At 53.7% G+C, this 23,256-nt stretch overlaps 8 protein-coding genes and 1 non-coding gene across 9 annotated transcripts; 4 read left to right on the forward strand and 5 right to left on the reverse strand.

The window, feature by feature from the left end:
• Window positions 1–1,257: 1,257 nt before the first annotated feature.
• Window positions 1,258–4,644, reverse strand: B0T26DRAFT_345446 (uncharacterized protein). The gene is made up of 3 exons (XM_060434517.1): window positions 4,101–4,644; window positions 3,776–3,991; window positions 1,258–3,719 (listed from the first exon to the last, which is right to left on the reverse strand). The coding sequence occupies exons 1-3, from the start codon at window positions 4,487–4,489 to the stop codon at window positions 1,346–1,348; spliced, it is 2,979 nt and encodes a 992-aa protein (XP_060294125.1). The 5' UTR covers window positions 4,490–4,644; the 3' UTR covers window positions 1,258–1,345.
• B0T26DRAFT_752994 (uncharacterized protein) lies at window positions 4,580–5,095 on the forward strand (the record flags this gene model as incomplete). Its single annotated transcript, XM_060445606.1, has 1 exon — window positions 4,580–5,095. One exon carries the CDS (start codon window positions 4,580–4,582, stop codon window positions 5,093–5,095), a length of 516 nt encoding a protein of 171 aa, XP_060294126.1.
• Window positions 5,096–5,623: 528 nt separating this feature from the next.
• B0T26DRAFT_715309 (uncharacterized protein) lies at window positions 5,624–6,862 on the reverse strand (the record flags this gene model as incomplete). Its single annotated transcript, XM_060442236.1, has 3 exons — window positions 6,448–6,862; window positions 5,748–6,368; window positions 5,624–5,683 (listed from the first exon to the last, which is right to left on the reverse strand). Coding segments are annotated over exons 1-2 (455 nt in total), but the record flags the coding sequence as incomplete, so codon positions are not given.
• A 400-nt stretch (window positions 6,863–7,262) lies between these two features.
• Window positions 7,263–7,337, reverse strand: B0T26DRAFT_t185. The gene has a single exon. It is a non-coding gene; the product is annotated as a tRNA-Val (tRNA).
• Window positions 7,338–7,406: 69 nt separating this feature from the next.
• On the forward strand, window positions 7,407–8,774 carry B0T26DRAFT_677223 (uncharacterized protein; the record flags this gene model as incomplete). Its single annotated transcript, XM_060440079.1, has 3 exons — window positions 7,407–7,553; window positions 8,109–8,501; window positions 8,559–8,774. 3 exons carry the CDS (start codon window positions 7,407–7,409, stop codon window positions 8,772–8,774), a joined length of 756 nt encoding a protein of 251 aa, XP_060294128.1.
• A 4,278-nt stretch (window positions 8,775–13,052) lies between these two features.
• B0T26DRAFT_715312 (uncharacterized protein) lies at window positions 13,053–13,568 on the reverse strand. The gene has a single exon (XM_060442237.1). The coding sequence runs from the start codon at window positions 13,483–13,485 to the stop codon at window positions 13,105–13,107; it is 381 nt and encodes a 126-aa protein (XP_060294129.1). The 5' UTR covers window positions 13,486–13,568; the 3' UTR covers window positions 13,053–13,104.
• Window positions 13,569–15,024: 1,456 nt separating this feature from the next.
• On the reverse strand, window positions 15,025–16,954 carry B0T26DRAFT_345484 (ATP-dependent RNA helicase DHH1). Its single transcript, XM_060434518.1, has 2 exons — window positions 16,873–16,954; window positions 15,025–16,807 (listed from the first exon to the last, which is right to left on the reverse strand). The coding sequence occupies exons 1-2, from the start codon at window positions 16,930–16,932 to the stop codon at window positions 15,260–15,262; spliced, it is 1,608 nt and encodes a 535-aa protein (XP_060294130.1). The 5' UTR covers window positions 16,933–16,954; the 3' UTR covers window positions 15,025–15,259.
• An 828-nt stretch (window positions 16,955–17,782) lies between these two features.
• On the forward strand, window positions 17,783–18,868 carry B0T26DRAFT_813100 (uncharacterized protein; the record flags this gene model as incomplete). The annotated part of the gene is made up of 2 exons (XM_060447323.1): window positions 17,783–18,052; window positions 18,095–18,868. The coding sequence occupies exons 1-2, from the start codon at window positions 17,954–17,956 to the stop codon at window positions 18,866–18,868; spliced, it is 873 nt and encodes a 290-aa protein (XP_060294131.1). The 5' UTR covers window positions 17,783–17,953.
• A 3,403-nt stretch (window positions 18,869–22,271) lies between these two features.
• B0T26DRAFT_620658 (uncharacterized protein) lies at window positions 22,272–22,847 on the forward strand (the record flags this gene model as incomplete). The annotated part of the gene is made up of 1 exon (XM_060436072.1): window positions 22,272–22,847. A coding segment is annotated over one exon (576 nt), but the record flags the coding sequence as incomplete, so codon positions are not given.
• Window positions 22,848–23,256: the final 409 nt, after the last annotated feature.

A 23,256-nucleotide genomic window follows, 5' to 3' on the forward strand; every position in this document is an offset into this window, starting at 1 on the left:
CATCTCCCGGTGCTCATGTCGAGCGGCCGCCGTGTTGTAAGGGCTACGCGTGATGCAGATGAGTGGGCCGGTGATGGGAGTCTGGTTGCCCTGCTGGAGTGTAGGGCGAGGTTGGCGGCGCTGCGCGAGTGCAGGAATGATGGCGCCGCACGAGTGCAGGAATGATCACGAGTCTGCGGTTGTTAATGCGCTGTGTGGGTATGGGCCGCTGTGATGGGTTTCGGCGAGAGAAAAGAAAGGGGGTGGGTGGTGGAGATGCTTGCTGTGGTGCGAGTCTGGAGATGGATAGGAAGCCAACTATTGTTGCTTACTGGAGAAGGTAGACAGGAAGCCAAACCCAGGTATCCATCGTACAAAGCAGCGGCCGCCGCCGGAGCTCTACCGCGAGGGAAAGCGTCCGAGCGAGGTCAACGTGGAATACTTCCACCTCCTTGGCTGGCCGAGTCCTCGAATCTTTAAAGGGCAGTTATAGTAAATCTAATTAAATGCACACTAGAGAGTCTTCACGGTCTTGATAATAATTCCCGAGGCATATTAATCAGTACTGGAGGGCACACTAGTTCGGCTGCATGGCGAGCTGGAAGCGCTCGCTGCCTCTGTCTGAATAGTCAGAAAGTGGGAATATGTTTGTAATGTTTGACCTAGACGATGCGCAGGCTAGAACGAACCTGACAAAGCTGTCGGAAATGGGCGCCAGAAGCGACAGGATAGGCTGTGAAAGCCTCTCGTACTTTCACCCGTATAGCTCACAGGAAGCTGGGAATATTGGGTGGATTTATAGTGAGTAATCCCAAGTTATATAACCAATCATTCTTGCAATGTGAAGACGGGGAAATGACATGATCACTCGCAAAACACACTCGCAAACACAGGCACAATATCCACATCACGTCAAACAAACACCAATCAATGCTCCCGCTTCATGGGTATCAAAAAGCGGTCAAATATAAACCAGCACAAATAAAACGTTCATGCATGGTCCAACATGTCATACCACACGTGTCCATCGTTTCAAAACATTCCACGGACCCCAAATATATGTCCAAGATCCATAGCTCCGATATCCGGCCACCAAGCCCACATCTATCGTCTTCAATTATCCACAGATCCTGTAACAACAACCACAACTCCGCCCCGATCCCTTGTATCCTAATCGCCAAGTTCCCATAAATAAACATATTGATCCCTCTCCTGAACGCCTTTCCACCACTGTAGAAGAGCTCCAACTAGGGCACCATCCTGCGAATATTTATCTTCTAGCTGTCATCTTAGCCACATGGGGAAATCTTCGTATAACTTGTTTTGCCCACATGCCCACGTAAGCTATCCAAAAACCCACTTCGAGTTATGACTGTAGTTCGGCAATCGTGCCGCTCCTTATCCCCATTTGCATGTTGACCGAGCTCGGGTCAAGAAGCTCGTAGGTCCCTCCGACCTCCCTGACTTGGTAGACCCCAACAGCACCAGCCGCATCACCGACGACAAGCATCTGGCCGTTTGGAGAGAACTCAAATACCGAAATTTTGCTGAGACTTTCAAACTGGGCAAACGATTCTCCAGGCTTCTGGGGTGCCCCTTTTGCTGAGTCGGGCCAGCGCCACACGTCCTCCATGTTTGCCACGTCAACCACGACAAACTGCCCAGCATTGACGTCACAGTAAGCCACGAGCCTGCAGTCTGGGGAGACACAAGCTTGGACGTTGGGGATGGCGAACACCTTCGTGGTGTTAGATGGGAGGTCCCAGATAACAACGTAGCGCTCGGGGGCGGCTACCGGCTTGTGCATAAACTTCCCGCCGGGCATGGGGACGTCGGTGTGGTTGGCCGGGATCCAGATAGACACGACAATTTTTCCATGTGCGGCGAGACAGGCGGGAACCGAGGTCTGCAGGGCTGGGTACTCGGGCACGGTGAAGCGGTAGGGTTTATGGCGTTCGTCGGCTTCGCTCGAGCCATCCGAGCGGATCGTGTTGACCGGGCTGCGGGCTTGTAGCTTCTCGTCCGATACGGGCGTCAGTTCCCACGCTATCAGAATTGTGGCTTGAACGCGAGGGGGATCGCCGGGCCTTGGCCCAGCCGCTGCTACCAAGTAAGGGGAGTTTGCGCTATACGCAAGCTCTGGGAACTTGGGCACGAAGGGGAGACCCGCACGGAGCAGCTCGATGGAGTTGTTGGCGTCCTCCCACAACGGCTTCTTGGCCCCCGGGTTCCGAACGACAAAGAATCGGTCTAACCGGTCGCCCTTGGGGCGGTATACGACGAGTGGCGCGTAGTCGGTCTTGAAAGCGTCCAGCTGGCTGGCAGCCCAGCGGTGCGCCTCGTCAATGACTTGCACTTTTTTGCCGCTCCCCTTGGCAAAGTTGTAGATCTCCAGGGTGAGGCCGAAGTGCGTTGTGACGCAGACAAGGGTGGCACTCTCGGACAAGATAGCGTGGCTGCGGATATAATACTCGCGTGAACGGACCTGCGGCTGGACGTAGGACGTAATTTTGATGGATGCGTGCAGGGCATTCTTGGCGACGGACCATATCTTGACGAGCTTGGCGGCATGTTTTGTCACAACGTAGCTTGCTGTGGGAGAACAGTCAATGTGGAGGACCTCGGTGGATTTTCCCTTGTCCTTGAAGTGCCAGGCTGGTGTTACTTCAACACGGGTATGGTGTGGGTTGTAGCCTGTCGGCCGAGATATAGGCTCAGGCGGAGGCAGCTCGGGTATACTGGAGACGAACGACCACTGGGTTGGGGACTTGGGTGTTTGGATCCGTTGGAAGCTTGGCGCCGGCGATAAAGATCCCGAAGGCGGGACACCTCGGCCCGAAGAATCTGGGCGGAACCCGGAGACCTGGCTGATGCTTGACGGAAACCTCGGGGTTGACACAGAGCCAAGAGGGCTGTCGCTGCGTCCAACCCGGAGCATCGAGGCCGAAGCGATCGATGGGTTGTACGAGTGACTGTTCCCTTGGTTGTAGCCTTGAGCCAGCTCCTGGCGATACCCTTGCCCCTGGTTATGTAGTGGCTCGGACCAGCGGTCTGAGCGGAGAATTGGAGATCCCATCTGTCCTGGGTGCTGTGCTTGGCTGAAGGGCTCTGACCTTGTTGACGGAGATGCAGGGGTGTCGTGGGACCAAGTTCTCTGGCTAGGGAGGGCATGTTGCTCACTATGAGCTGGAAACGAGTTGGATGGTCGTCGCACTTGTGGGCGGTGCACAGGCTGTTGGCTGGGCAGAACATATTGTTCACTATATGACGGGACCGGACTCGATTGTTGTTGCATTTGCGGACGCTGGTAACTGTGGGGGATATTTTGCTGTTCTCTCTGGAGCTGGGCCGAACTCGATGGTGGTGACGCTTGAGGGCGATGTATGGTCTGGGGTTGGAGTTGCCCTAGAATTGGGGATTCGCGCAAAGGCCGTAGTGGTGGCGGCGTGAGGCTATGCTCCATAGGTCCCATTTGTTGGATTGACTTGATCGGCTCCGGTTTTGGGTTTGGGGGTGGTGGCTGGATCTTGCCAGGATACCAAGGGCCAGCGGTTTCGAACTGCTGGCCAAATTCCGGCCCATCTCTCGGCTTTGGTTCGCTTTGCTCGATTGACGATTCATACGAGTCGCCCCCGATTTCTTGCTCCAGGTTCAGGAAACTGAATCCTTGTTCGATACTCGCCTCTTCGTGGCTCCCTCCTTGTGGGCTTCTTGGGCTATGAGGACTTGATGGCTGGGTTCTAAGATTGTATTAGCTATTACTAATCTGACGCAAAACAAGACGGTGCTGCCGTACTGAGGGTGAGGGTGTGTTGTATGTTCCGACCTCCGGTCATCACCCTGAGACATCTGCACACATCCGAGCAGGGTGCTGAGGTACGGCTCGAGAGCTTGTCCGAGGCCTTCATCGCCGCGCCCGTTCGGTGCTGCTTCGCGGCGTATCCGGTCGACTTCGGCAACGATATGGGCGCCGATGGCTCGTGCATCGGGGCTATTGGTCTGCGAAGCGCTCCTATAGAGTTTGGGGTTCACGTCAGCAAACGAACTGGCACGGGAAGGCGGCCCGCGTGGGCCGTCTGTCTGCATGAGGTAAATAATATGCATGGGTAGAGTTGACCCACAAATTGACTATTTCCAGGGCCAGAGCCAACGCGGCCCGTAAGGAATCGAGACTGGCCCGATGTCTCGCAATCTCGCTCTTGCCCGTCGACACCCACTGCGACGTATCCCGACAATATTCCAGCACCGAGTCGATGCGGACCAGGACAGTGCCGCAGCTCTCGAGCAGGACCAGCACCTCGGCTTGCAGCAAGAGGGGGATGCCGGGCTCGTCGCGGAGCAGCTCCAGCAGCAAGCGCATGTCGGAGAGCTCGCGGGTGACGCCAGCCAGGTCGGCATGTGCGGCGCGCACGGAGCGGATGAACCGCGTGATGATGGCCGACGTGGTCGAGATGCTCGAGAGGGTGTACTCGATTGGGCGGGCGGCCCTCATGGCCAGGCCCGGCTCCATGGTTCAGGGCAACGTTGCAGTCTCGGGATCGGCTCCGGGACGGGTCCAGCTAGAGTCGCAGCGAAGCCAAATGAAGGATTGAAGTCCGAAATGCCAACCGCAGGAGACACCGACCAAAACGCTCCGAGTCCCGAGGTCGCACCAGGCCCAAGGCCCCCACAGTCCGCGCTGCCGCTTGTCTTCTGCCGATTGGCGGTCGCGGCGCTCGTCTCGAGCCCGAGATGCTGCCGCTCAAGTCTCTCGGCGTGCGGTGTCGGGTATGCGTTATACGTCCGTGCAAGGAGCTGGCTGCAGCGCGTGGTCCGTCCGATCAGCCTTTTGTCGCGGGTCGCCGAGTCGGGGTCGTTGTCGGATGGAGGAGGTGGCGAGGACGGCAGCGACAACGGCAGCGGCAGCGGCAGCGGCGACGATGAAATTGAGCCAGGGCTGGCGGCACTGGCGCTGGCAGCTCGAGGGAGGGGTTCTCGACGGGTGAGGCAGGGGGTCGCCGTCTGTGCTGCATTCTTTATCGCGCTCCTAACGCCCACCCTTGACTGCCACTGCAACTGGCGGACAAAGGCCCAACACCCTCCCCGCGTGTTGGTGCGGGCTGGTATGGGCAGCTAAGCTGAAATGGGCTGAGCCCAGACGGACGTGGCGTTCTCTCGCAGCCCACAACAGCCATGTTGGGCGTCGGCGTGGGCAGCACAGGCAGCAAAATTGGCAGGGACTAGGTGGCTGACATGCGTTAGCAGCACACAATTGCCAATGCCCAGCTGTGGGTGGCCGCTTCCTTTTGGGGGCTGAACCTCCGAATTGCGCACAATAGGGGGCGGAAGGGGCAGAAACGGAAGCGACGACCCCTCTTTGGCCAATATTGAGCTGCCTCTGCCACTGCTCATTACCTGCGCCGGGCTAGCTCTAGATCGAATCTGCCCTGTCTGCCGGCGGTGTCCGTCTTGCCGTGCCCGTTTTACAAAGCAGACCGATAGACAAACCGGGTTCAGATTGTTGCCTGGCACGCCAATGCAGGCGCTTGCAGGCGCTTGCTCGGTCACATAGCGTCAGCATCGCATACCTTACCAACCATCGACGGGGTCTATTGGTCAAGACTAATAATCCGCCGACCGCCCATGGATATGACGTTGGATCAAGGCACGGTTTGCTGTCAGTTCAGATTAGGCCAAACCCCAATTCCAACCTCGATTCCGTACAGTAAGAATAATATTCATATGAATAGCTTCACCACTGCTAAACTAATCATGTGACCTTGCAACATTCCTATATGAACCATCATATGTAATTGCGGGACATCGGAGGATTAGCAAGCGATTGTGCTAGCTTCGGCTGTACAGGTGGTAAATTCCGGAGACGATCATATCGATAACCTAGGTGCTTTTTACTTCTCACAGACAGGCTCGGCGACAGCAACTGAGAGGCATGCACACACATACACACAAACACAAACACACACACCACACACACACACAAACACACACACACACACACACACTTGCCATTATTTACCACTCCTATCTTCGCCTGCGCTTTCATCTAGTCTGCTCTCCGCCTTGAGCTCCTCCGCGGCCATCGCAAAGGCAATCGCAGCGGCCTGTCCCGCGCTCAATGGCTGGTTTGGTGCGTCTACCATCACGCCAGGCCCGGAATCCCGGTTCTCATCATCGACGTCTGCTAATATTGGCTCCCCGTTGACGGTAACATCGGCGCCTGCTATCACTTGCACCGTGGCGCCCCCGATATCGACTATCCGCACCTCGCCACCAGCCTGCTCGATCCCTTGGCCGTTGTTCGGGATGACGACCACGCCGTGGCCTCCGATAACAGTCCTACCGCCCGTCCTCGCTTCGAGCTGTTGCCGAGCATTGCCTGCCAAAACGCTCTGCTGCAAGGTCAGTGTGTGTTCGCCGAGCGACTGATGTTTCCCTTATCAGGCGCCACCATTCGATCGGTGCACTTACGTCCGCGGCAGCTAGGGCTGCACGGCACAGCACAGCGAAAAGCGCAATTCCTATTGCCAGCTGTCGGAGGTAATGCATTGCTGGGAGCTTTCTTTGACGGCTTTCGTGGTGTGGAGAACTTGAAAGTTGCACTTCATTCGCGCCCAGAACGAGAAACTAATCAAGCTTCGAGCTGCCTGCGGCCCGGGCCAGCACAAAGAAGTTGTCAGGGTTCAGTGGGCTCAGTGGCTTACGACATCCCGAAATGGTTATGGACAAAGGTACACTCGAAAGTTTCGAGAACAAGTAGACTGGTGAACGCGAAAACTGGAGTGGAAACGAGCAGGGAAGTTGGCTTCCACTATTCGCTAAAATCAAGGCCGTGAGAGACTCGAGAATAGCGTAAGGAGAACAGAGAAATTTAAAACTGGGCTACCTAATTGTTCAGCTGTCTGATAGCCGTTCAAGCGAGAAAATTAGCTTGTGGCAAGTTTGGACAATTCATCCGTGCGGCCAAATTCTCCCATCAAGATGTGGTCGGCCCCGTTTCGTTGGCTTGGCGTCTGGGGACTCAAACACAACCAAAACACTGCGCGTCCGAGCGAAGCCTAATTATTCCGAACAATTTTAAATATTTTTACGAAGCGAGCCCGCCCCAAGCAGGTCTGCCATCGTCATTCAAAATAGGCACTGAACGGCGAAAAAGAAAAGAAAAAAAATGTAGGGTTAGGGTTAAGTTTGTCCAACCATGAGTTCAGGGGGCTGACCAGAAAACGTGGTTAAACAAAACCGTGGTTAGTCTTGATCGCCCCAGTCAAAAATAATAAACAATGTTATGACCAAAACCTGGGCTTGAACCGGACACCTTCAGTGTGTTAGGCTGACGTGATAACCAACTGCACCTTTCGACCTTGCTTGTTTCTCTGTTGTGGTAGGACCCCGGCAGGGATCCAGCTTACAAGTAACTAGGAGTATCCTTGATGAAAAGGTGTCCTGCCAGATGTGTCGAGATTGCCAGTGAATTGATGGTGCAGCTAGACAAGGTCAAGGCCGCTACGCCGCCGCCCACCGTCAAAGACAAGGACAAGAAGGACAAGAAATCAGGCAACGAGCATGCTGAGGACAAGGTATTATCCGTAAAAAGGGCACCGCAGATTGCACTGTCAACAAGTGGACCGGCAGCCAGCAAGACGCGATGTGAGCTTCTCAACTTTCCATTGGGTCTCGCACACGGCCGCTTTCAACAGTACCCTCGGCCTTGTTAGGCATTTCGAGGCACCTTGACAAACGGAAGATGCCGAGATTTCTGACGCAGAGATGAGCTGAAAAGACGGGCAAATCCAAGAGGAGCTCCATCTGCTGATGATCGAGAACGGGATCTTGGAGAGCCTTTCCTTCGCCTCGTCCACGGACCGCCAGCAAAGCGTGGAACTGCCGTACCTAGGCACGTTTGGATGGATGGACCAGATATCAGCCGCTACGTGCATGACCGCCTCAGTGGCGGCAGGACTAGGCTGTCCGGCCGATAGTCATGCTCGACAACGTCACTGACCAATCTTACCACGAGCAAGCGTCACAGATCTCTCAGATTGTGCAAGCTGTCCGGCGGACGTCGGCGGACGGAATCGCTCTCTTGAGGCTTTGCCCTAGGCCGAAGACGAGGATTTTGACTTGGCCAAAAGCGCCCCGATTCGGCCCATCACCCGCGACCACATCCTCGGAGATGCGAGGTCATAGACGCCCGTCTCAAGAGCATCTGTGCTGGCTTGCTGGAATCGGTCAACCCGCAGTACTCGGAAATCGCACCCGATGCCAAGGTCGTGTTCCTCCACCGGACAGTCTACGACTGGATCTCGAAGCCGCGCGTGTGGGAGGGCATCATACGGCACACTGCGGGGTCAGGCTTCAGTCCCAACCTCTGCATGCTCAGGTCGTGCGTCTTACAGCTGAAAACATTCGACTCGAGCGGGAACCCACGGGAAATGACTGTGGTCGCCGACGCTCTGGCGTACGCCCGCGCAGCCGAGGCAGATCTAAATTGTGGATTTCCAAAGCTCCTCGATCAGCTCCATGTCGTAGTTTCATATCACTGGCGGGCAAGCAACGCAAATGCTCAACACCGGCAGAGCTAGGCAAACCTGAGCAACGAGTTGAGCTTCTTCAAGGACGCGGACTTGGATGGCGATGAAGAAGATGACATGGTCGGTCGCACAAAACGGATCAAAGGGGGGTTGGAGGCCGTGGTCTATGAGAACCGTCTCCAGCATTGGTCTTGCGGGGTCGAGGTACCCGACATCAAGACGAGTGGCGGGTCTCGCACATTCTTCGACCTCGTAAGAGGACTGTGAGCTTCCCAGGAGACGTAACAGGAACCACACCTAGCAGCGCTGGGTACCGTTAACTCCAGAGAAGAGTTGAATAAGGCTAGGGTGGCGTCTGCGGTTGGTTGGCTGGGGTGGGTTGTTTCTTGGCTCCCTGGGCGATGATGTGGTCTCAGGGTCTGTGAGTCTGCTCTGCACATTTTTGGCGTCTCGACCGGCCGCGGTGTGAAGGGGGTTATTCTTATAGGAGTGCTATAGGCAAATATCCCCTCCTGCGAGCCTCGTCAAAGGGACATGTCACAAATCAGTTGAGACCAGCTCACAGTCTCACACCAAGACCGCAGACTGTCCTTTTAGAAGGTATATCTCAGGAGTAGTAGGTCCCAATGCCCCGCTATCACAAGCTACCTAACGCGCGTCTTCCTGCCAGCCTTGAGGCCAGCGAGCTCTCGCGTAGGGCATAAGAGATTAATATTAACAGCTAGAAGGGCTCACCACTATGTCTTAGGACTGATGGATCCGGGAGCGGGCAGTTTAAGAAGAGGCCTACAAGATTATCGAGCTACCGTTAGAAGGTAGATGTCCAGGTAGCAGAGTATAAATGCTGATTCTTACTAAGGATATGGCCCTTTCTCCCAGGCGTGATTAAACCACTAGTTACTCGTCTAACGCCATAATTTTCAATTCGAGTAGTGGTATAATAATGACTAGAATAATACCGGGATCAAATTCGCTTAACAACCACCTAGTCTCGCTCCATCTCCCTCTTCCAGGTAGACTGAATTTGAATATTTAGTATTTCATCATAGCACAGTGGCGCAAACGCTGTGCTAGGTAAATTACTCGACACTTTCGTAATTCCCTCTCTGCTACGGCCGCGGGAGACACTGAGTAATACACTATACAGTTACCTACGAGCATTATGGCGTGCTTAACGGTGTAACTAGCGGTCGGAAGAGGAAGGATTACGTGGTTTAGCGTACGATACGGTATTCGATGGCTTTTTCTACTCTTTGGGCGCACTTGATCTGTTCAATAATTAAAGCCGCCACTCGTCGCCCCAGTTTCTAGTCTAGGTCTTTTTTCCCAAAAAAGACAGCCCACAATTCTTTTGCGAGCAGCACACCTGAACAAAACCAAACAAAAACGCACACGTCCATTTCCCATGCTAGTGCACAAAACTTACACAAGAAACGTCAGCATGGAGCAGGGAGAACTCGAAGCCATGCAGTCGCATTACAGAGACGCCATCGCCCTCGCTTTCGGCCAGGTGTTCATGTACCTCGCGGACGTCGAGAAAGAGGGCTTCGGCCCCAAATAGGCGGCTAGGAGGTCTGAGGAGCGCGGCGCCGGAGAGGACGTCCGAGACGAGCTGAGTGAGCTCGTCCAAAGCATCAAGGCCTGGTATATTTTGATCTCAAATTCCACCCAACTTTGCAAGACATTTGATTCCCCCCCCCCCCCCCCAAAAAAAAAAAAGTCCAACATCTACACCTGATCACGTCTGTCATGTACCTGTCAACCTCCTCAGAGGTTCCTTTTCGATTGGCTACCGTTGCTAACCCTGACACCCAACTAACCAGGGTCGAGGAGTATGCAATCGCCGTCGAAGACTGCCGAAACTTAGCAAGGGAACAGCAGGAGTCTAGAGTGGGCAAGGAGTACGCTTGGTTTGCGCCGGTCACAGGATGTATATGAAAATGGTCGTGGAATTATGGATAAACTTTGCAATCTGTTCTCATAAATAGAACTGAAACTTCCTTCTGCCTCGCCTCGCAAAATGGCCCGCTATGCTTTACAGGCCTTCCCCTACCCCACCTAAAGATTGGGGTGCACTCGACCTCATGAGAGAAAATGGAAACTAGAGTAAGAACAAAGAAGAAGCAAAGATTGGCGTTGCCAATTACCCGTGGAGCCCACTGAGTCCTCGTTCTCCGACTTCATAACCTTAGGTATGTCCCGTAGCGGGGGATCGGTCAGTCAGTCTGAGCGCTTCCCAAAGATGGCTGCTTGATTTTGCCATTCCTAATCATTAATCTTTAGGAGGGGCACCGAGTCCAGAAATTTTACACACCGCCCAATCAGCGACTTGCTACAGGCAGAGCGATGACGTCTAAAGCCCCAGAGAGCCCGTCCTCAAACCTACCAGGCCAGCAGCGAGACATTGTGGAGATGGCCCGTAACGTAGAAGCATAAAGTAGAAGCATGGATCCGAAATCACAACGAGAGGGTCCAGTGTGCTTTACCGCCCAGATCCAATGCATCCTTGGTCAGGCAAGTCCTCGCCCCGACCGGTGAGTCATCCTTTGATTTGGGGGGCGGGGCCGGCAGCTGCGCTTGTCTGTCGCACGGGGAAACGAAACGGAACACGACCCAGAATGCCAGGGAGATTTCAGCAGCAAAATCAGGTAATCCCTTTCGATGCTCCACGTAGAATCCAAATCTCCGCCAGCGCGTTCATTACTATCTTGTGGTCATACTACAGGTAGCCTAAAAGCCACGCGTGCTTTCCTTCTTCGGCGTGGTCTTATCGAGACTCGCCGCCCTTGCCCATGTGGGACGTATTCCAGTAACGGCTAGGAAAAGATCGATGGAATTATCGTCGAGTATTTACGCCTGCCTGCTTGATGTTCGCGGCGGAGCTGTGGTTGTCTGCACTTTTCACTCGATCGGCTGGCCCTTTGCGGCAAAAAAAGCTGGCCGTCTAGATTCAGCATCAGCCCAGCGAGCAGGAACACGCGTGAAGGTGATCAGCACTGAACGAAAGCAGCAGAGCATGTTGGCAGGAGCGTGGAATTTGGAATCACCGAGTCACTGTTCAGCTACGAGTGCGCATACGAGGCTGCAAGAGTTCACTGTTTCTAGACCACGGATCACCATTCACAGCAATCAACTCAAATTTACGTAACTATTTGGCTATGGCTTCTTCTCCATGGCACCACTCTTGAGCAGCGATCACAGCGAAAAAGAATCAGAAGAATGAAAGGGGGGGTTATCAAAAATTACAGCCACAACGCCCCGAGGGACAGCTAGCAATTGTTTGCGCCGCGGAGTGCAATGCAGGCCACCAACTGCAGAGCAGGAGAATCTTGAGCTCCCTGCCCTTGACTTGGGTACGTATGAAGAAGAAAAGAAGAAAGGAAGAGGAAGAGGGCAGGTGGAAAGATTTGTTTATACACAACCAAGTTGATCCGTGCACGGCTGTAAATTTTGGTGTGGGGTCCTACGCGTAGGAGAGTCCCACTTATCCTCGATTGGGAGCTGTGCGTGTGCAAACGAGTGGGAGGCGCTCTGCACTGTGCACTCGCACTTCCTCCCGTCAGGGACAGTTTTGTTCTTCCAACTTTGGTCAGCCCCGAAAGTGGGGTACTAGGCCGTTGCTGGGCGTTTCAAGCTCAATAGCTCCGCAGAAACGACGGCCATCGGTCCCAGGCCAGCATGGCTACGATTAGTCTCCCTCACTTTTTTTTCTTTTTTTCAGTTGTTGGTCTCTCTGCTGACTTTGGGACTTCAGATCTTGTGACGATCTATTCCATGGCATGCTGAGTGTATTGGTCTGGGGATGGGCATTCTGGTAACGAACAAGTATGGTATATTCGCCAGCCGAAGTAGATGCCATAATAAAGACAGAATCTTAAGAGGGAAGAAAATAACAAATGAGCCAGCCAGGAAAGGTATTTAGTGGGTATTTCTAGAGAAGGGGCCGGCCTCTAGGATTCTAAGAACAGGGATTCAAATAGCTATTACCTCCCCCCGCGAAAAGCCTTTATGGCTAGTCGTGAGATCCTAAGACCATTCAGATCTCGGAAAGTACCACACCAACAAAAATTCTGGGATTGGATTGTACTCCAGGCACGCCTGACAGGCTGCGGGCTACCGTGACACCCCCTGAAACGTCGTTGGCAGCTGGCACTGACTTACCTAGGCAGCCCAGTTCAAAAGCTGACAGGAAAAAAGATCGGTTGAAAAGGCTTGCGTGCAGCCATCCCCTACTTATGACTAATGCAAACTGGCTACCTGATTCCCGCTACCTGGGGTCTCGAGAAATAATTTGCATATACAAACTGGGAGAATTCTTCTCATTTCAAAAACCTTTACTCCGAGCACCCTTAGTCTCACAACACCGACCAAACCAATCCATCAGCACGATTCTTCCTCTTGCAGTCTAATTAGCGTCTCGAGCAATACATACGCCGAGTGTGAATATTTCTAATTTCAAATCTTTTTCAAAAACCTTTGCTCCGAACAACCTAAGTCTGACAATACCGACTAAAGCAATCCATCAGCCCGCTTCCGCCTCCTACTCCCTGAGACCCCGAGCAATACATACCCCGACTGCGAGTATTTCTAAAAATTATTAATCCAAGATGTCACTGGCGCCGTGGTCAATAGAATGGCCAGAAATGCAACGAGAAAAGCTTTCTTTATGAGCCTTGTACCACGCACCGCACCAGCCCAATCTTCGCCAGCTATCCCTACCGTGCCTGGGCAACCTGCCGTGCCAACGTCGTCCAACCCGGGTCGAACACATCGAGTCCCGAGAGAGGCTCGTGCAGAGTCTACGGCCTTTACGACGAGAGTATGCTGGGGCAACACCAGTGAGCGTTTCCGCCCCCTCAGCCTCCGACGTCTCTACGCAGCAAGAAAGGGGTAGTCTACATTGACCACTATTTTCACCAAACCAAAACAATCCAAAACATATCGCCGCCGAAAAGCACAGCACCGCAATCACGAACATATCATCTCAGAAACAGAGCCCCTAAACGCAAACAAGGGGTTAGAGGCACCGAAAGCCACCAGCCACAATGAGCGAGGTCCAAAATCGAAGGAGAACAAGCAATATCCATTGTCCTAACTATGTCCAGAAGACTTTCAGCCTACCACGGTACGGTCCACGCAGGTCCCAAAATCTCGGTAGCTACTAGCCAGGTAGATGCCCAGCTATGGCAAGAATGGCAAGAACCTCGCCGAGAATAGAGGACCTAGGCCTCCTAGGGTTCTAGGCCTCCCAGGGTTAGAAGACTGTCAAATCTATCTGATGATTCTCCCCGAAAAAAAAAAGTTTTTGTTTTTCTGTATGTGTTTTGTCATCGAACCTCCCGCCCACAAGGGACAACTTTGCTTGGTCGCCTCCGGGTCATCGACCCAGCCCAGAGGGCTGCGAGAAATGACGAGCCAAAGATTTGATCCAAGTTTGGGAGTCATGATTTTTTTTTTGTTTGCCGGTTCTGCCTCAAAGCACACATGTGTTCCAGGCTTCAAAATGCTTGCGAGTTGCGCCGCCCAGACACCGCCAGCCGGACAAAGGCATAAACGGCCGGCACGGCAGCTTCCGCCCAACATGAATTCGTCATCCATAACCGGCAGAGAGTCGTTGACTCAAGCCAGGAAGGATATCAAGACCAAGGTCGTGAACTGAGCTGCTCTGGTCGCATGACCGCCGAGTCTCCTGGCAATCCGTGCAACAAGCCAACTCCAATTCAAAACCCTCCACCTCGAAATCGTTCATCCACCACCAGCCATCCCACGATGGCACCAACGCAGTCAGCCCACAATAAATGCCATCCATAACCATTTTGAAGCATGACCGATATCATACTCCGTCCACAAAATTGGACAGTGGCAGCACAGAGCATCCAGCCGGGCAAGAGCCGACACTCCGAGTCGTACTGCTTATCACTTTCGTGACAAGTTTTCCCTTCCCGAAACGGAAGAGATAAAAGTAAAAAGAAAAAGGAGAGAAGAAACGCCCGCAATATCAGCGTTCCTCTCTCCTGCCCATACGCCAGACCCCTTGGCCTGTGGGTACGGAAACGCCCCAGAAGAAAAACGCCGTTTATGTGGTCTCGTCCAAGACCAGACCGATTCCCCCTTTAAAGTCAGGGAAGACCCTGACCGTGTTGTGTCGTTCCATGCTTTTAAACCCTGAGCCTCCGGTTGTCGTAAGGGTGCAAGTAGATAAGGTAAGGAGTTGAAGCCGACCCGAAGCAAGTAGAATTTGGGTGTCGTATGCCACTGAGCGAGACGGTTGGCGAATCATCATGTTAGTATTTAGCTGGAAATTCGTGGGCCGGCGTGGTTAAAGCGAGGACAGTAACCCGCCGCCAGACTTCGAAACCTCCTTTATGCCGTAAAAATTCGGGAGGTGGGTCGGTTGTATCGGAGAATCCGAAGCGCAAATAGGGCGAGCAGTCAGAAAGATTAGGGGTATGATACAACTGACAATGCCGAGAGATTGCATGCCGGTGGCTTATGCAGAGAAGAAAAGCCATCAGGTAGCCCGCCGAGGATTCTAGGCCGTGAGGCGTGACGTCGCCGAGTGGCAGAAACGAAGGGCTCAAGAAGCTCGATCGCCACCGCATCGCCAAGAAGGAAAGGTGGTCGGGTAGAGGGTTGGGTTGAATATGTACAATCCAAACGTGAAACAAAGGAAAATAGAAAGGAAACCGCAAAGTCATAGTCATGCATCATCCGCCACACCGCATTATGACACGTGGGAGATGTCAAGCTTGCTAAATGGGCGGTTGAGCCTGCGCTTGGCCTTGGCCCTGACCCTGACCCTGACCTTGGCGGCCGCGCCCGGCGCCGTACTGTGGCTGTCGACCTTGGCCTTGATAGCCACGACCGCGACCTCCACGGCGGTTGGGATTGGGGGGGCCTCGGTTGCCTTGACCTTGATATCCGCCCCAGACCTGGTTGGCGTTCGGGGCGCCAGACCCGTTTTGCCGATCACTCGCTGTCTGCCAGTTTTCTTGTTTCGGGAAGGCTGTGGTTACTTGTGGGTTGGGCGATTGCTCCTGATCTGCCGGTGGAGATTTGGGCGACGGCTGCGGCAACGTCTGCTGCGGTTTCTGGATCTGTTGGGACGCTTGTGGGAAGTTTGTGATGGGCCGAGGAACCGTCTCCGGGTTCTCATAGGCATAGAGACTCTTGTCAATAAAGTCAGGAATAGGCTTGATCTCGGTGTCGAGGTCGCGCTCAATGTTATACAGGTTGAACCGATCGTCCCAGCTGATGAGGTTGATAGCCAAACCAAGATGGCCAAAGCGGCCTGACCGACCGATCCTGTGAAGATAGGTTTCGGCGTTCTTGGGAAAGTCAAAATTGATGACAACATTTACAGCCTGGATATCGATACCACGGGTCAGCAAGTCGGAGCAAACCAGGTTGCGGCAAACGCCATTGCGGAAGTCGTGGAAGACCCTGTTCCGAGCGTGCTGTGCCATCTTGGCGTGGCTGTAGAAACAAGAGTAGCCAAGTTCGGTGATCTTCTTGGCGAGGAGCTCGACACGGTTTGTCGAATTGCAGAATATAATGGACTGGTTAATTTGGAGCTTTGAGAACAGCGTGTTGAGGCAGTGGACCTTCTGCTTCTCCTCGACATATGCGTAGTATTGGGTGACACCGCGCAGAGTGAGTTCGTCCATCAGGTTGATCTCGTAGGGCGAGTTCATGTTCCGGTCCTTGAAATCCTTGACCGAGATGGGAAATGTAGCGGAAAAGAGCATGACCTGTCGGTCCTTGGGGTGGAACTGAAGCACCTGCTCAATCACGGGGGTGAATTCGGCCGAAAGAAGCTTGTCTGCCTCGTCCATGATGAACATGGGGCACTCGCTCAGGTCGGCTACTTGCTTGCTTGCCAAGTCAAGAATTCTGCCCGGCGTTCCAACGACAATGTGCACGGGGTCCTGGAGCCGCACAATGTCGTCCCGCAATCCTGTTCCACCTGTGGTAACCATGACATTGATATCGAGGTATGCGCCTAGGGTTTTGCAGACCTGGGATGTCTGCATTGCGAGTTCTCTGGTCGGGACTAGGATGAGGCATTGGATCTTGGAGACTTTTGGGTTGATTCGTTGGAGAGCGGGAATGACGAAGGCGGCCGTCTTGCCCGTCCCGTTCTTGGCACGCGCAAGGATGTCTTTGCCAACCAGAGCAGCGGGGATAGCTTCTTCTTGAATGGGGGAAGGCTGCTCAAAGCCAGCTCCAAAAATCCCCATCAGCAATTCCCGGCGGAGTTCCATATCTTCGAAGCTGAGTCCTTTTTGGTTTTTTACGTCCTAGGAAGAGAGGGCAACGTCAGTGTGCCAGTCGAGTGCAAATGGAAAGAAGTGCCGCATCTCACCTCGGTCTGAGGCCTTGTGTCCCTGGCAGGAACACTGAGAGATTGCTTCCAAGACTCCATGTCGGCGCCATCACTTGTCTCCCGTTAGCTGGGCCGGACGCGAGCGGGGGCGGGGGAGGGGAAGGAGACAAACTTCAACGACGCAGCAGCGAAGTCCCCTACGAGACTGTCTGTCATCTTGGCAGTAAGAGGCGCGATCTGCCGGTCCTGTGGAAATTGTAATGGGAGTATTCGATAGGCGAAGCTGCGGTCGCTTCGTCCTTGGGATGAGACGACGGAGTGTTGCGGAAGGGTGGGGAAGTTGCGAATTCGTGACTTGGTTGGTGCGCTATAACCGTCGAGTCATAACGCGGCTAGAAGCCGTGCAAAGGTAATTCTTCGTGGAGGAGTAGGGCGCAAATGGAGCTGCCACGGGATCCGTGGAGGGAGGAAGGAGAACTTTATGGCGAGGCTGTAGAGAGAGGTCGCAGCTGGTGGCAGCAGCAGCGGGTCGTCGATGGCCGATTGTCGAAGATGCGTTGACAAGGCCCGAGGGGAATTGACGCGCGTTGTGATGGAAGGGTGTTTTCCCGTCGGGGGGAGAGGTTCGTAGTAATTGTCGCGAGTCAAAGAATTCCTTGTACGGCGAGAATGTTCGTCGGAAGCGGGGCAGAGGGAGAGGGCGGCAGGGCTCGTTCGAGATTTGCGAAGTTGTCAAAAAGCTTAAGTGAAGATGTGTTTGCGTCACGTGAGCTCGATTGTCCCGGCTCCACAGTCCACAGTGGCTGTGCCCTGCCCGCTTTTGGCCCTCCCAGGATGCCACTGCCCTGGCGCTGGGCCTCACGCGACGCACGTTCCACCAACGCCCCGCTACCCCACTGCCTTACTCCGAGGTACCCACCAAAATAGGGATGTAGCTTTGCAGCCGCCAGCGCAGACATGAGGGGGGATTCCAGGTGCTTTTGAGTTCGCGTAACGCTCTAGCCAAAGTCTGTCCGCGATTCGTCCGCCACTCCTCCAAGTCAAGCCCGGGCATCGGGAACGTCATGGTTCTTCTCTGCCGACAGAGCCTTGCAACCATGAGCGTCTCTTGTCCGTCATAATGGTCCTCAAAAAATCAACGGCCGCGCTCTGCTCCCACGCCGGCGTCTTCTCCTCGTTCCGCCCTTTGCCGTTGACAGCGTCCCCGGTGTCGTCCCATGTACTACGGGGTCCTGCTGCAGGCTCGCACATCTCGAGCCAGAACCATCTCCGCCACGCCCGCCGATATGCGTCTGTCCAAGACGAGAGTCATCGACCAGATGTGAAGGACGCCGACACCCCGCATTGGCCGGCCTCTCCCTCTCCCACCCCCTACGAGATCTTCGCGCAGGCCAGCAAAAGCCCCTACGACAAGGGCCGCTTCTACCAGCTGGTCATGCTCTACCATCCCGATCGACATTGCCACAGCTCCCACGACGGCATTCCCTCCGTCACGAAGCTCGATCGCTACCGGCTTGTCATTGCAGCCAACGACATCCTCAGCAACTCCGACAAGCGCCGGCTGTACGACCTCTACGGCACCGGATGGAAGCAACCGAAAACACAGAATGACCAATCTGAGTCCGACGTGCGGAGCACCTGGCGTGATGTAGACAAGGCGTGGAGACAGAGACCTGGCAATGCCAGCGCGAATGCCACATGGGAGGACTGGGAGCGCTGGTACCAGGAGCGAGATGGGAAGAAGCAGGAGCCGCGGTTCATGTCCAACGGCGGCTTCGCGAGCGTCATCGCCCTCTTCGTACTGGTCGGCACTTGGGGGCAGGCCACACGGGCGGAAATGAACTCTGCGACTCTGCTGGAAACGCGAGACCAGCGGCACAGCTCCATCCACCATGATTTCCAGCACCACCAGAGCCAGATTTCGGGCCTGGGCAAGGAGGACAGGGTTGACGCCTTCTTGCGGCAGCGAAACGCCTGGGAATACGCGTCACCTGGACACTTGCAGCAGGGAAATGTCAGATCCCTTCGCCGGTAGGAAAAGTGCTAGCTTAACCCCTTGTTTTTGCGTTTAAATATCGAAGACTGCCAATGCGCGGGCGTTAGGTTCGACTGCCATTGCAACCTTTTACTCTACCATAATTATTATATATATTTCCGCCAGATAATAAACACGAGTTTATGCCCTGGCGGCGGCGCAAGGCTGTCTTAGACGCCATACTATGAGGCCACCAGACCAGCCTTGTCCTCTGAGTTGATGTCCAGGCTATGTCCTCTTTGGCATCGTTATTTGTTCGCCTGTGGAACAGAGAGCCGGGTGCTGTCTGACAGACAAAGAAAAGACCAACAAGTTCAAGTTGTAGGTGTGGTACACGTCTTAAATGAACAGCCTACTCGTCGCAAGGCGCCAAGGGGTTGCGGTTTCCACTTTCACGTTTAAGAAGCAAATGGCGTAGCCAGATTACATCGGGGGAGTCTCGGATACTGACAGGAAGGGCCCTAAATGTTTGTTGGCGTAGTACTTGGGCTTGAAAGGAAGGGAAAGATTATTACAAATAACCCTACTATAAAAGACCCTGTGACGGCGTTTAGCAACACCCACTACCGCTGCACCACACCTTCCAAAAGGATGCCAGAATTACAAGCCGTCAGGCTGCAATTCTATAGTGGGTTATAGTATGGTCACGCACCCGTAGGGCCTCAGCGCCTACCGCCGTGCCGTGACAAGTGACAATTAGATGGAAGATGGCGTGCTGGAAGCCAGGAAGTAAGCTGAAGGATATGGAATTTAAGCAGCTGAGTACCTACTCGCCTCTTGAAACTGTGTATCTGTCCGCAACCAACCCAAGTTCAATGACATCATAGTAATCATTGGAGTGTTTGATCGCCATTAATACAGAAAAACGTTGTGTACTTGAGCGTCGATGTAAATGAACCATTTATCTTTGTGAACCGCCTCTTCCTCAGGGGTGACGGAAGCAGGCCGCCAATACAAATACCAAGAGGAACGAAAGGAGAAGTACTAATATCCAATAAGACCGCTTACGACATACTCGAATGGCAAAAATGCCGGCCTGTATAAGGGTCGTCTCAAAAAGCATATAAATTTCAGTAGAGGGTAGCCGTTTTCTTCGCCTAAGCCCTATACCTCAGCTCTAAATTAACGGTCACTGCAGTCTAGCCGCAGAGATATATTCTCATTGTAATGTCCTAACCTTTATTCTCTACGCCGGTTTATAGAAGCAAGGAGGGGCCGGTATACGATACTGTACTTGTAGATAGGTAGCCGCTCGGTAGATTACAGGGGTGAGTAGATACGACGACCCCCGGTAAGCTCGCTGCACTACCCCTACTTTACTGGAGGTATGCCCGTACCTCGATCCTTCTTGACCCTAATTAGCGGGGAGTAGTGGACAAGTAGGTTTTCTCGGCACCTCGAGTGAGTTGCCATTTGCGCCCGACCATGTTTCCATTGCAAGAGCACCAGGGCTGGAAACGAGCGTCCCTGTTGCCGAAAGACGCCCGAGGAGCACGATGAACCGGGAGAGTTCCAGGAGCCAGGCGCCAAGAGCCAGGAGACAGACGCCAGCACCAGTCACCGCACCTTCGCCGCCCTCTCAGAAACGAACAAACGAGAGTGCACTGGTGCAGCATATCACCTTCAAATAAAAATGCTCGCTAACTATCTTCAATATGAGTCTCGTATCGGTGGTAGATGTAAGGAGATAATATAACTAAATTACAACCGCAAGGCTCGAACCTCCTGCTATTTATTTGACTTCGAATTATGCATTCTTTGTGAGAGTATTTAGTCGGACCATCGCTACGGTCTATTTTGACCCCAAGCGCACTGGCGAAGAGAACTTATCAAGTAAAATTTCGATTTTAATATTAGAAAGCATTTCCTACGACTAGGGTAGCTAATGTACTTGTGTAAGTAAAATGTATTTTCCATTCTAAACCACCAGAAACCCACTTGCTGTTATTGTAATTTTGTTCTAAATATTATCAGTCGTGTGTAAGGGCTAATATTTAATCGTGCTGGGGACTTGGACTTGGTCACTGATTGTTCCAATGACAATGGGAGCAAACCAAACTACGTACGATATTGCCGATATGAGACGGATCAAACAGCCCCCTTGTACCCTCCGAGCAGACACCCAGTTTCACAGAAGCGGGCAAATAAAAAGGGTGGCATCGAGACAGAAAGAAGAAGATAAATGTGAGGTGAAAGCGCTGAGATAGGGTTGGAGAGTACGGAGTAACAACAAAAAAGATGAGGCTGCTAAGAAGGCATATGCAGTAGATTGGGCTGCGTGTCACGGTGGAGTGGGTTCTACAGTCTAATCTCAAAATAATTGTTAGCGGGTGGCTCTCCTAAGATCTGAAGGGCCCTAGTATTACGACTCGACCTAAATATTTTTCGCCGAGGAAGACAATAGCTATTAGAATCTATATTTTAAAATTCTAGAGGCCTATCTCCTTTCTGAAATCACCTATGAAGGGTCTGTCACGGCACGGCGGTAGGCGCTGAGGCCCTACGGGTGCGTGACCATACTATAACCCACTATAGAATTGCAGCCTGACGGCTTGTAATTCTGGCATCCTTTTGGAAGGTGTGGTGCAGCGGTAGTGGGTGTTGCTAAACGCCGTCACAATTACAAGCCGCCCTACGGCTGCGGGTTCGAGCCCTGCAGTTGCAAATGAGTCCTTTTGTGAATAAAGGTAGTTTGGGGATCCCTATAGTATGCCCTAGCCCGCGTAGAGCTCCCGAACCGTAGTGCTCGAGGTTCCGGGGTAGTCAGACCTCTACGCGCCCCGCGGGGCCGAGGGGGGGGGGTGATGTCACGGCACGGCGGTAGGCGCTGAGGCCCTACGGGTGCGTGACCATACTATAACCCACTATAGAATTGCAGCCTGACGGCTTGTAATTCTGGCATCCTTTTGGAAGGTGTGGTGCAGCGGTAGTGGGTGTTGCTAAACGCCGTCACATCACTCTCGTCTCAGACTCGGCTTTCTCGCTCCTGCCTCTTATCTTTTCACTCTCTAGCCTTTACTCGGGTCGCTCCTCCTTCCTCTTTTCTTCCTTGCGTTTTCCCACTCTCACTCTCACTCTCACTCTCACTCTCACTCTTACCTTCACCTTCACCAGTTCCTGCCCTGAACTGCTCTTCCTTTTGGTCTTGGTCTTGGTCTTGCCCCTGGTCTTGGTCTTGGTCTTGGTCTTGCTCGTGCTTGTGCCCTCTTCCTGCTTCCGCTCCTGCTTTTGCTCTTCGTCCCGCTCCTGCTCACCAAGCACACACCTCACACATACACACACACACACACACACACACACACACACACACACACGCACACACACAAAGTCCCCCTCAACACGCAAGGACAAGATGTCAGGCCCTGCCGCTGGTGCAAACCAGGGCGGGGCTGAAGCAACAGGCTTCAGAAGCATGCCGGCCGAGATCCAACAGCGGATCTTCACCGAGGCTCTACGAAAGCCTCAGGTTCACTTCATCAAGGCGTTGCGAAGGGATTCGATCACGACGAACACGTGGAGCCTGCTGTTTCGGTCCTTCCCGCGGCGCACCGACCCGTCTGGATTCCGCTTGCTAGAGAGCCTGGCCGTGACGTCGGCCAACGCGGCGGCGGCGATGCGCCTGGCCACGCCCGACAGGGCCTGGCTCCCCTTTCCTAACCTGCCGGCGCGCTACTCCCCCTCGGCCGATGTGGTGTGCATCGAGTTCGACCGGACCCAGCACGGATTCCGGTTTGAGTTCTTCAACCGCTGCAACTGGCTCGTGGGCGACCCGTTTGCTGGCGACCACATGGCCAACAACTTTCCCTCCCTCCGCCGCGTCGCCTTTACCTACAATTACCGTGGAGCAGACTGCATGAGCGGCCGCAACGCGTTCCGTTGCCTTAGCGAGATGGGCCGCCATCGCCGCCTCAAGATTTGCCCAGAGGAGCTCGTGGGCTTAATTGATTGCCTCCCGAGCCTTGAGGAAGTCTATATCATCCTGAAGCCCACTTCCAGCATGCGGTCCAGAATGCAGGTTCTCGCGTATACCAGGTCCTTTTTCAACTGTAAGTGCCTAATCTTTTCCATTCGTCAAATCTACCTCTCCGCTATTTGTGCTTTTTATCTCCCATAACCCCACGACATGTTTGCTCTCTCCTCCCCCGCTCTGACCTCTCATCCGCCTCCAAGCTTCTCTCAATCTCATGAACGAATACATCAACCCCCTAAAAACTCAACCCCCTAAAAACCCAACCCCCTAAAAACCCAATCAATGCAGACGCTAACCACAATCCTCCCCTGCAGTGACCCCCGCCGAGCGCCATACCCGCAACCTGGTGACCTTCTACGACGCAACCAAGACGTTCATCGAGGTTGTGCCGGAGCTGATGACGGATAATGCGACGCTG

Source organism: Lasiosphaeria miniovina (assembly GCF_030549165.1).
Source record: "Lasiosphaeria miniovina strain SMH2392-1A chromosome Unknown B0T26scaffold_5, whole genome shotgun sequence".
In the NCBI taxonomy this organism is placed as follows: Eukaryota; Fungi; Ascomycota; class Sordariomycetes; order Sordariales; family Lasiosphaeriaceae; genus Lasiosphaeria; species Lasiosphaeria miniovina.

Coding starts and splice junctions, on each gene's coding strand:
- B0T26DRAFT_345446 (XM_060434517.1), bottom strand. CDS start 4,489: ATGGAGCCGGGCCTGGCCATGAGGGCCGCCCGCCCAATCGAGTACACC. Junction 3,992..4,100: donor GCCCTGGAAATAGTCAATTT/GTGGGTCAACTC, acceptor CAAACTCTATAG/GAGCGCTTCGCAGACCAATA. Junction 3,720..3,775: donor ACAACACACCCTCACCCTCA/GTACGGCAGCAC, acceptor ATACAATCTTAG/AACCCAGCCATCAAGTCCTC.
- B0T26DRAFT_715312 (XM_060442237.1), bottom strand. CDS start 13,485: ATGTTCGTGATTGCGGTGCTGTGCTTTTCGGCGGCGATATGTTTTGGA.
- B0T26DRAFT_345484 (XM_060434518.1), bottom strand. CDS start 16,932: ATGGAGTCTTGGAAGCAATCTCTCAGTGTTCCTGCCAGGGACACAAGG. Junction 16,808..16,872: donor ACACAAGGCCTCAGACCGAG/GTGAGATGCGGC, acceptor CTCTCTTCCTAG/GACGTAAAAAACCAAAAAGG.